The following is an 11,277-nucleotide window of genomic DNA, read 5'->3' on the forward strand; positions in this document are numbered from 1 at the left end:
CCCACTTGCAGCAACTAGCTGGAGTAGATTATGGCAAGTGAAAGCAACAAATTCTCTACAGTTCGTAAGCTCAATATCCTTGCAGTAGGAAGAGCTTGCTTTAACTGAATTTGGACTTGGTGCACTAGCTTGGCAATTTTGCTTGCTTGCACCGCTTGAGTAGTTCTCCATCTAATGTAGTCAATAGATGTTGTCAAGTGATTGTGTCATGGTTTTGGTTCTGTTTTTAAAAAGGAAAGCCACTTGTTTAGGCTTCAAGAAAATATTTTCTCAGAATATTACTGCTAAGCCCAAGCTTGTTAATCAGCATGTACATTTCTGTCATATATTGCTAATGTCTGCTCAGATGTGTGCTTGCTATTGTCACCTATCTTTTTTTCTTCTACATGATATGGAACCTTATGATACTACACCAATAGCCTTTGTGCATCCAAGTTATCAAACTATGTGAACTAGAAACAGAAATAGAGAGAATTGATCATTACTTTTCTGAACTGTCGCAGAAGCCTCAGTAGTTCTTTCAAGTTCGTACATTGAAAGGCTTGTTTCACAATTTCTGAATTACTTGTGATGCCTCTGAATTACTTGTGATGCCTGTTATCATGCATGTTTTATGATCTGTTGTAAGGGTACTAATTGGTCTCTTCTGCTGCTTATCAGAGATGGTGGGAAGCAGCCACCGCCGCTCTGCGACACCGCAGTACGAGTTGGATGCTTCCGAGTTCTTCACTATCATACTTGGGACTTTAGTATCATCCATGACGCAGGTATATAAAACGAGAGATCTCCCCTTCACCCATCTCATTATGATATCTGTTGTTTGCTACAACACTCATTGTCCCAAACTGCAGAGGCTGCCTGACAGTTTTATGAACATGCTGATGGGTGAAGATCCGCCAAATAATGTGAAGCTGCGACAGGCCGACAGCGGGTTTCGCAGGCTGTGGGATGTGGAGTTGGTGATCAAGGAGGGCCACATGTACTTGTCTCGTGGGTGGGAGAAGTTCTACCGTGCCTACGACCTGCGGCTGGGGTACTTCCTTCTCTTCAGGTACGACGACGACGCCACCATGCTCATCGTGAAGGTGTTCAACGTGACTATGTGTCGCATGCGCTACGCTGAAGATTATGATGCCGGTACGTTCTGCCTCTTCTTATTCCTCTACATTTGGCTTTGTCTCACATCGATTGTTAACGGTCATTGTTGCATTTGGACAGGTAATGGGAGCAGCAGCAGCGACAATGGCTACAGCCAAAGCAGCAGCGACTATGGCTGTAGCGAAAGCAGCAGCGATTCTGGCTGTAGCGAAAGCATCAGCAATTCTGGCAGCAGCATAGACAACAAGAAGGATGATCCGAACTGGAGTGCGGGAGAAGAGGAGCAGAGTGGGGATGAGGAGCTGCAGGATGACGATGGGCATCAGGCTGAGGATGACCTAGCGCTGGTGGTGGCTGACCAAGGGCAAGAGATGGTGGTGGCTGACCATGGGCAAGAGATGGTGGTGGCTGACCATGGGCAAGATATGGAGGTGGCTGAGGATGACCTAGCGATGGTCGTGCCTGAAGGTGGCCTCGCGATGGTGGTGGTGCCTGACAATGACCACGCACCGGTGGTGGCACCGGCGATCCCACAGCTGGGCGACATGACCACGCCAATTGAGGTAGAAGACTACATCCCACTGCCTCCACCGCCTCGCCGCTCTTGGTGCATCAGGCTGAGGAAGGAGAAGAACAATGCATGAGAACTGAACTTTGTCAGGTATGTCAAATCTCCAAAATGATATATATATATATATATACTTAGTTACCTATGTTATCTCTAATATGCTTAGTTTCCTATAGGTTAGCTTCATTTTACCTAAGTTGGCTCTAATATGCTAACTTAGAGCTTATATGCTTAGTTTCCTATATGTTAGCTCCAAAATAACTTATGTTAGCACAAAATGATCAAGTTTACATAATAAGCTTATAGTCTTTTTCTTATTCTTCTTCTTTTCCAAAATGACATAGGTTAGCTTCATTTTACCTAAGTTGGCTCTAATATACTAACTTAGAGCTTATATGCTTAGTTTCCTATAGGTTAGCTCCAAAATAACTTATGTTAGCACAAAATGATCAAGTTTACATAATAAGCTTATAGTCTTTTTCTTATTCTTCTTCTTTTCCAAAATGACATAGGTTAGCTTCATTTTACCTAAGTTGGCTCTAATATACTAACTTAGAGCTTATATGCTTAGTTTCCTATAGGTTAGCTCCAAAATAACTTATGTTAGCACAAAATGATCAAGTTTACATAATAAGCTTATAGTCTTTTTCTTATTCTTCTTCTTTTCCAAAATGACATAGGTTAGCTTCATTTTACCTAAGTTGGCTCTAATATACTAACTTAGAGCTTATATGCTTAGTTTCCTATAGGTTAGCTCCAAAATAACTTATGTTAGCACAAAATGATCAAGTTTACATAATAAGCTTATAGTCTTTTTCTTATTCTTCTTCTTTTCCAAAATGACATAGGTTAGCTTCATTTTACCTAAGTTGGCTCTAATATACTAACTTAGAGCTTATATGCTTAGTTTCCTATAGGTTAGCTCCAAAATAACTTATGTTAGCACAAAATGATCAAGTTTACATAATAAGCTTATAGTCTTTTTCTTATTCTTCTTCTTTTCCAAAATGACATAGGTTAGCTTCATTTTACCTAAGTTGGCTCTAATATACTAACTTAGAGCTTATATGCTTAGTTTCCTATAGGTTAGCTCCAAAATAACTTATGTTAGCACAAAATGATCAAGTTTACATAATAAGCTTATAGTCTTCTTCTTATTCTTCTTCTTTTCCAAAATTCTTCTTATTCTTCTTCTAGTGTTCTTCTTCTTCTAGTATTCTTCTAGTCTTCTTCTTTTTCTTCTTCTAACTTCTTGTTTATCATTTTGCAGATTTGATTTAATTCAGGGAAGCTTGCATGGATGGAGTGCTTCTTTTCCATTTGTGTCTTTATTTTGTATCAATGTGAAACTTTTGTGAATTGATGGATAACGGTGTTGGATGAACAATGTGAAACTTTTGTAATATGTAACGATGGAACTATGTGTTGGCTATGTATGTATATATGATGGAACTTGTGTGTTGGCTATGATTGTTATATGGATGCTTGTTGTATATATATGTGTTGGATATCTCATAGGTGAAATAGTGACCTGATATTAAGAAAAAAAATTAAAAAAATTGTTACTAATGGCGCACTACCATGTGGTGCGCCATTAGTATAGCAGACACTAGTGGCGCACCGTGAGCAAAACTAATGGCGCACTACCTGTTTACTGGATAGTGCGCCATTAGTATACCAGATACTAATGGCGCACCAGTGGTGCGCCATTAGTAAAAATTACTAGTGGCGTGCTACTAATGGCGCACCGGTGATGCGCCATTAGTAGGCAAAACCGGTGCGCCATTAGTAGGCCTTTTCCTAGTAGTGTTGGAACTAGAGATGGCACCGATGGGGCGCGCTGTGTTGGTTTGGAGGCGTCGTGACACAACGGCGCTGGCCGACGAAGTGACGACGTGGGCGATGATGGTGGCTCCAGCCATCATTGCGCCAAGCGTGGTGGTGTGCGCAAAAAGCTCTGGCAGAGCATGCGCAGGCCGGCACAATGCCGGGAAGCCTCTGTCTGCAACCCGGAGCCGCGGCGTTTCGCCGGCATGAGGCGGGTGGCCCGCCGGGCAATGCGCCGGGCGGTGATGTGGGCATGGCGGTTTTGCCTATGACCTACGTCACGCCGAGCCTGGACGTCATCTGTTCTGAGGCACATGAGGTGTAGAGGGAGCAAACCGACCAGCAAGATGCAAGCGAAGACGTTAGCGATGCGATGATGTGGCCGCTGAGTTGCACCTGGACACGAGCGAGGACGTGGTCCACCCGACCACACTGTCGCCTGATGACCTGATGGCAAGGGCAACAGAGAGCTAATAACCCACAAGTATAGGGGATCGCAACAGTTTTCGAGGGTAGAGTATTCAACCCAAATTTATTGATTCGACACAAGGGGAGCCAAAGAATATTTGCACGTATTAGCAGCTGAGTTGTCAATTTAACCACACATGGAGATTAATTATCTGAAGCAAAGTGATCAGTAACAAAGTAATATGATAATTTTGATAGTAGTAGCAATGGCAATAGCAATAGTAACAGTGATATCAATGATTTTGTAGCAAGTGTAACAGAAACAACAATAGTAGTAACTTAGCAAGAACATTGTAAGAGAAATTCATAGGCATTGGATCGGTGGATTCGTTGGATGATATTCATCATATAACAGTCATAACCTAGGGCGATACGACACTAGCTCCAGTTCATAAATATAATGTAGGCATGTATTTCGTAAATAGTCATACGTGCCTATGGAAAGAACTTGCATGACATCTTTTGTCCTACCCTCCTGTGGCAGCGGGGTTCAATTGGAAACTACGAGATATTAAGGCCTCCTTTTAATAGCGAACCGGAACAAAGTATTAACACATAGTGAATACATGAACTCCTCAAACTATGGTCATCACCTAAAAGTATCCCGACTTCTATCACTCCGGGGTTTACGGATAATAACACGTAATAGGTGACCATAACTTGCGAGATCAGATCTAGAACATAGATATGGTGATAACACAAATGGTTCATATCTGAAATCATGGCACCCGGGCCCAAAGTGACAAGCATTAAGCATGGCAAAGTCATAACAATATCAATCTCAGAACATAATGGATACTAGGGATCAATCCCTAACAAAACTAACTCGATTACATGATGAATCTCACCCAACTCCTCACCGACCAGCGAGCCTACGAAGGAATTACTCACTCCCAGTGGGGAGCATCATGGAATTGGCGAGGGAGAAGGGTTGGTGATGACGAAGATCAAAGATCCCCCTCTCCGGAGCCCCAAACGGACTCCAGATCTGGCCTCCCGATGAAGAACAGGAGGCGGCGGCTCCGTCTCATGAAACACGATAATTCTTTCTTTCCGATTTTTTCTCAAAAAATAGGATTTTATAGGGTTGGAATCAGGGTCTGTGGGGCCACCAGGTGGGCACAACCCACCTGGGCGCGCTAGGAGGGGGGGGCGCCCTGGTGGGTTGTGCTCACCCAGGGTCCCCCCTCCGGTGGTTCTTGGCTCCAGTACATTTCTTGGTTCTCTTCGTACAAGTCTGGTGAGTTTGGTTTAGCCTATATGGGCGATGACACAGGTCATCGTGTTGCTGGAGTAGGTGACATTCAAATCAACATGTTTGACGGAGTTGAGCGGATGCTTGGGGGAGTCAGGCATGTGCCAGGGCCAAGGAGAAATCTAATTTCGCTTGGTGTTCTTCATGATAGTGGTATGGAATTCTGCTGTGATCGGGATAAGGAAACCATGAAAATTATGAAGGATGGGGTGACTGCGATGATAGGAGAAAGAACGGCTTCACATCTTTACAAGTTGCAAGGGAACTCTATTGCAGGTGGAGCCATGGTGAGTGAAGCTGCAGGAGTAGCAATGGAGTCCCACGGTGGCGGCGGGTCTAACCCGTCGGGTAGCTCTCAGTGAGCTACAAAGAAGACAACCCAAGTCCGGAGTACATTGAGGTTCGAGTATGGATGACTTCTAGGTGGTGGAGAATATTCGTCAATGTGGAGTTTGTTATATTTGTGTCGAATATTATGTACGTAAAGGGTTACGTGGACTTGGAGTTGTAATTGGTGCGGTTAGGTACGAGTCGTGTAGGAGTCGGATACGTTGTATCCTAGGCCTCTTATGTACGGAAGAACACCACACGTTGTAACCCATGACGATTTGATAGCAACAGGTACGCGGGGGAGCCGACGGCTTTTGTGCCGACGCCCGAGCGGCCGGTGTTGCGGTATCTTGGGAAGGAGCGCCCCTAGCCATGCCCTGTGGATGTAGCCATATCGATGAACCTCGTTAACAAATATCGTGTCTCTGTGTTGTCTTTGATCTTGCATTAGCGTTTTATTCTAACAATCTACTTGAGAGTCCGTCCTCAATACCATAAAAGTGTCACGTGTCTTTTCTAACACAGTACAATCATAGATGCTCATCATACACGCACATACACTCATTTATAAATGCACGCATGCACATCTTATCTATATGAGCACCTCTAGTTATTGAACCGACATAACATCTTAAGATTGACGAAGTCATTATAGACACATAATAGTCCATGAAAAATACTGATCTCGGTGCCGCAGACGAGTACGTCGAAGCTGCCAAATTCTGCAATTCCGTCCATGCATGCTCCTTAATTGACTAGCATGTTGACTACCATTAAGCTCAGTATCTACTACAACGTGCCAGGTTGAATTTCCCCATGCGGTGTTAGCTTCAGTCACAAATTAACAATCCATGCATAGAGGTAGCCAGGTAGGACAACAAAGATGCATGTATCTGGCAATTTTGTGCGCTAACCATAGACACACCCCTTCTAGCTCTATGTCAACATGATGGGTCTCTGGTCCAATTTTCCAGCTCTTTCTTTATTCTTTCCATCAGAAGAAAATATTCGTACGTAGCTAGCCACAAACCCTCGCCCTGGTCAAAAGTCTCACTCCACCCCCTCGTGCTCACCCAGTCTCACTAACGCGTTGCCAACATGCCATGCACTCACACTGTGAAACGGACTCCTCACTTGTTCTTTACAGTTTAAACTCAAAGGTACACATCAAATACACAGAAGGTACAAATCGACCGATATATTCCGCTGGTGTTTCTCTCCCATATATAGCTATCAAGAGCTTGCAAGCAGCCTGACACCCGCACTACCCTAGAAAACGCAACGGCAAAACATATGGATCACAGCAAGAACTGCGACCATGGCCTGGCAGAGATCGAAGCGCTGCTGCGTCGGGAGCAGGAGCTCGTGACGCAGCTCCGAGCGCTCATCCTTCCACAACTCCACAACGTGGATAGCGGGTCGGCCGAGCTCGCCGCCCAGCTCTTCGACGACGTGATCGGCTGCAGCACCAGCGTCGTATCTAAGCTCTTCACTGCTGGAAGTGGAGCGACCATCGAGCTCATCGACGACAAGTCCTTAGTGAGGAAGAAAAGCCCTAGTACTGCTGCTGCTGCTGCTATCGATGACAAGATGGACGAACAGGCGAAGCCTAGCTGCATCGTTGGTCGAAAGAGAAGGTGCGTGTATATGTGATATGCATGGATATTCATCGTTTCCAGTTAATCTCATGGCTCGTGCATGCACACAATAGTAGGTCGTCGATCAGGCTAATCGATTCTAAATTCAATTGGGACATGTTATATATCTTCAATTCGCATGATCAAGATCACTTCTAAACAAATACCTCATATCTTGTAGGAGGAACGACGGCAAGCGATCAAGATCACTCGTGACCAATGTTCCGCATTATGATGGTCACCAGTGGAGAAAATATGGGCAGAAGAACATCAACGGAAGGCAACATGCTAGGTAACTAATTACACTAAACAAAACACACATACTCTCTTCGTCCACGAATAAGTGTACATCTAGCTTTTGTTTTAAGTCAAAATTTTAAAATTTTGACCAACTTTATAGAAAAGAATAATAGCATGTATGACATCTAATTGATACATTATGAAAGTACATTTCAAAACCAATCTAGCGATACTAATTTGGTGCCTTAAATGCTGCTACTTTTTTCTATAAAATTGGTCAAAGTTTTAAAATTTTGACTTAGGAGAAAACCTAGATGTACACTTATTCGTGGACGGAGAGAGTACATCTTTCGTTAGCAGAAGAGTATAGCTGGTTATGGACAACCAATCATGCGCTAGGTTAAAGTTTTAAAACTTTAACTTAGGAGAAAACCTAGATGTACACTTATTCGTGGACGGAGGGAGTACATCTTTCGTTAGCAGAAGAGTATAGCTGGTTATGGACAACCAATCATGCGCTAAGATTAAACTTGTGATTAAACAGGAGCTACTACAGATGCACCTACACAGAACGGAACTGCTCAGCAACTAAGACAGTTCAGCAACAAGATCGAGATGGCGGCGGTTCTATTTATTCCGCAGACGCTGGTGAGGATCAGGGTGCAAAGTACACTGTCGTGTACTACGGTGATCACACATGCAAGGCCGGCGACAACATCAGTAACAACATTATCGATCATCTGCCCAATCTTGTAGATATAGATCTTCGGAGGGGTGAAACAGAGCGAGTAACGGCAGAAATTTCAGAGTTCGACATGGAATTAGATGTGCCGGCTCTGCTAGAGGTGTTCAACAATTCTCAGCTGAATTGGGAGATCGTATGCTAGCCAGTTAGTAGACATATTTGTTTAACTTAAGCATGTTTGGGTGAGTGCTCAAATTTGATGGTAAATTATTTCAATGGTTCTTGATGAATGATTCTTTAGAAACACAGTACCGACACATACGTTTACAACACGCATGCATACACAACCCTATGAATGCACACATGAAAGCTGTATTCATGAGCATCTCCGAGAGACCGAGCCGACATCTCTTGAGATTGACGAAGTAGTCACAATCACCTTATAGTCGACGGGCATGTCATATGGGTAAAAAAAATATTACCACAAAGCCTGAAATAAATACAGTTAATAATGCGAGCATCCCAAAAGTTTGGGGAATGATCAAAACATGGCTAGGCCAATGTCGTTACACGGTTAGAGTTTGGGGAATGACCAAAACATGGCTAGGTTTACACGATGTCCATCCTACGGATTGGAGAGGCATGGTTTCCGTCAAGGAGTGGTGGCGCAACATAGCTTCCGGGAGGTCACAATCTCGAAGGGCACTTCTTTCCCTTATGCTTCTTATCTCTTGGGAAATTTGAAAAGAGCGAAATGCACGTGTGTTCCGCAGCACGGCAATTCCGGTCGGGGTGCTTGTGACTCGCGTCAAAGCGGAAGCTTCGCTGTGGTGCCTTGCCGGGGCGAAATATTTGTGCAATATAATGCCGCGAGAGTGATGCTTGTAATCTGGTCTTTTGGCCAAGACTCTTAAACCTTCTTCTTATTCAATGAAAATGGCAAGCCTTTTGCCTTGTTTCAAAAAATAATAATGCGAGCATCCCTGCCATGTCTAGGACGTTGGTTTCACCACAGGAAAGCTAACCATCTAAGTTATGCCAAGTTCTTGATGAATATTGATTGCGAATTTGCAATGCTAGCAAATATCTTACTCAACATGCCTATAATCAAAGGTTCAATAAAAAGGGAACCTATGGTTTGATAAACTCCTTTATTAAACTAAACCTGCTTCCAATTAAATTGGCATTTATTTTATTTGAAGTTTTTCCATGGTCTCTAGATATTCATTTGTCGACTTCGCCGATTCGTGTCTTCTACATATTGACCAGATTCAACTCTCTATTTGGAACATTGGGGTTTTCCTAGTTCCCATGGGAATTGTCGCAATAAAAGAAGTACTAATAGATCGAGTTATGCCTTTTGTCTATGGTATATTTCCTAAATAAATTGGTTCAAAAAAATTCCTAAATAAATTGGGTCCAGATAATAGATCTAGAACAATACGTTTTTAACTTTAAAATGCAAGCATGCTCAGTCACTTGAAAATGCAAGATGCTCTCTCCTTCTCCAAGTCCATGGGAAAGACAGGGAATGTTTGGACGAACTGAAGAAGAATGAATAATACTCAAATGGGAAAGAAGGGATTGTACTATACCATACCACTGTACCTTCTGTCTCGACCGCCCATTTTTACATCAAAGTTCATGCAAGCAAACTTCTCTTATTTGTTTCTCCCAACAAAAGAAACATTTGCACTCGAAACTTTGCAGATAAATATCACACAAGTACTACGATGTGCATAAATGTGTTCAGATTTTTTGGCACAACATAAATTTTTAAAGATGATACAACTCATCCGAAATTTGAAATTTGACAAAAAAAATCATCAAAACAATTGGAAACATTTTATACAAATAGTGGCACTTGTGTATACTTGATCTTCAAAGCTTTAAGGTCAAATGTTCTCTTGTTTGGAATAACAAAAAAGATAGATTTCTATATAAGGACAACACAAATCTTGACGCAAACTGAATGGTCTAGATAGAGGGTACAATAGTATTGTATTACTCAAATATACAATGGTTGGGGATGCACTTTTCAAAACTACTCCACCAACCAAGATAAATTTTTTTGTATCCACGTTTCAAAGGATATGTGTAGATTGAGATTAGGTGAAGCTATATTCTCAGCACAAAATTTATAATGTTTTCAAAGGTTGTGTGCATACTAATTGTTGCAGAGAGTGAGAGAAATGAAATTCTTTTTTTATGAATAAAAGACTTCTTCTTCGCATGTTATATATACATTTTCGTAGTCATAGACCTTGTACCTAGTCGACTTTGCATCAGCCTGCTTACAGGGAGTTGTTTACATGATATGTACATAGTTGGATCATAGAACCATGGATGTATTTACCCCGCATAGACGGCTGTTTAGTCTACACATGGTTTACTCCAGCATCCTAGGTGGCCTTACTCTTTTGTGAAATCATGGCACACATATTTTTTTCTTGTTTTTGGATGTCTAGCCATGTGTGCATCTTGTTATGCAGAGTTTGGATTTGAACTCTGTCTGTTAGTATTTATTATTATTATCCAAAATAGTAAGGCAAGGTCATACTATAATCTTACTGCAAAGTAGGTAAATATTTGCACAAATGAGAAAGAGGAAAAAGAACTATATATAGAGTAAAGTTTGCATTGTGAGTTGCAGAGAGAGAGAGAGACTTAAAGATGATGATCTATCCAAGTAATGAAGCGTTAGTACTTTATTGTTGATTATTAATTTGTAACATAGCAAGCCACGCTTTTATCAAAATAATAAAATATACAACTGGTGGATGGACCCACTGTGAAAGAAAAATATGTACAAAAGAAGATTCGAACAGAAGGAAAAGAAACATAGCCAACAAGGTTCCACTGTTTCCTTGTTTGTGTACTTGTTTTCTTTTGAAAATGGCGAGAAATCTCCAGCAACTACATCTCATCATATGCTTATTTGGGGGGTTTCTAAAACTAGAGGATACCCCACACATTGCTCTGGGAATCGGTTGATAAAAGTTTGGATTGATAACATGAGAACAAAAAAAATGAAATTACATATGACTTATTATGATTGATCATGTATAGTTGTAACAATATTTATTTAATATAAGTCGTATAACTGATCAATGGGAAACATGTTTCCATGCATGCTTGAATGTTGTGGTGTGTCTTTTCCCCTGCATGA

At 42.0% G+C, this 11,277-nt stretch overlaps 1 protein-coding gene across 1 annotated transcript; it reads left to right on the top strand.

Moving 5' to 3' along the window:
- Window positions 1–758: 758 nt before the first annotated feature.
- On the top strand, window positions 759–8,392 carry LOC125507001. The gene is made up of 6 exons (XM_048671706.1): window positions 759–767; window positions 852–1,137; window positions 5,238–5,503; window positions 6,777–7,183; window positions 7,365–7,475; window positions 7,968–8,392. Exons 1-6 carry the CDS (start codon window positions 759–761, stop codon window positions 8,308–8,310), a joined length of 1,422 nt encoding a protein of 473 aa, XP_048527663.1. The 3' UTR covers window positions 8,311–8,392.
- Window positions 8,393–11,277: the final 2,885 nt, after the last annotated feature.

The sequence above is a fragment of the Triticum urartu genome, chromosome 5, assembly GCF_003073215.2.
Source record: "Triticum urartu cultivar G1812 chromosome 5, Tu2.1, whole genome shotgun sequence".
In the NCBI taxonomy this organism is placed as follows: Eukaryota; Viridiplantae; Streptophyta; class Magnoliopsida; order Poales; family Poaceae; genus Triticum; species Triticum urartu.

Bases quoted from the DNA above. Each gene is read 5' to 3' on its own strand.
- LOC125507001 (XM_048671706.1), top strand. The intron at 1,138-5,237 runs GTACGTTCTGCC...GCGATGACACAG, and splicing joins CGCTGAAGATTATGATGCCG to GTCATCGTGTTGCTGGAGTA. The intron at 5,504-6,776 runs GTGAGTGAAGCT...TCCCATATATAG, and splicing joins CTATTGCAGGTGGAGCCATG to CTATCAAGAGCTTGCAAGCA.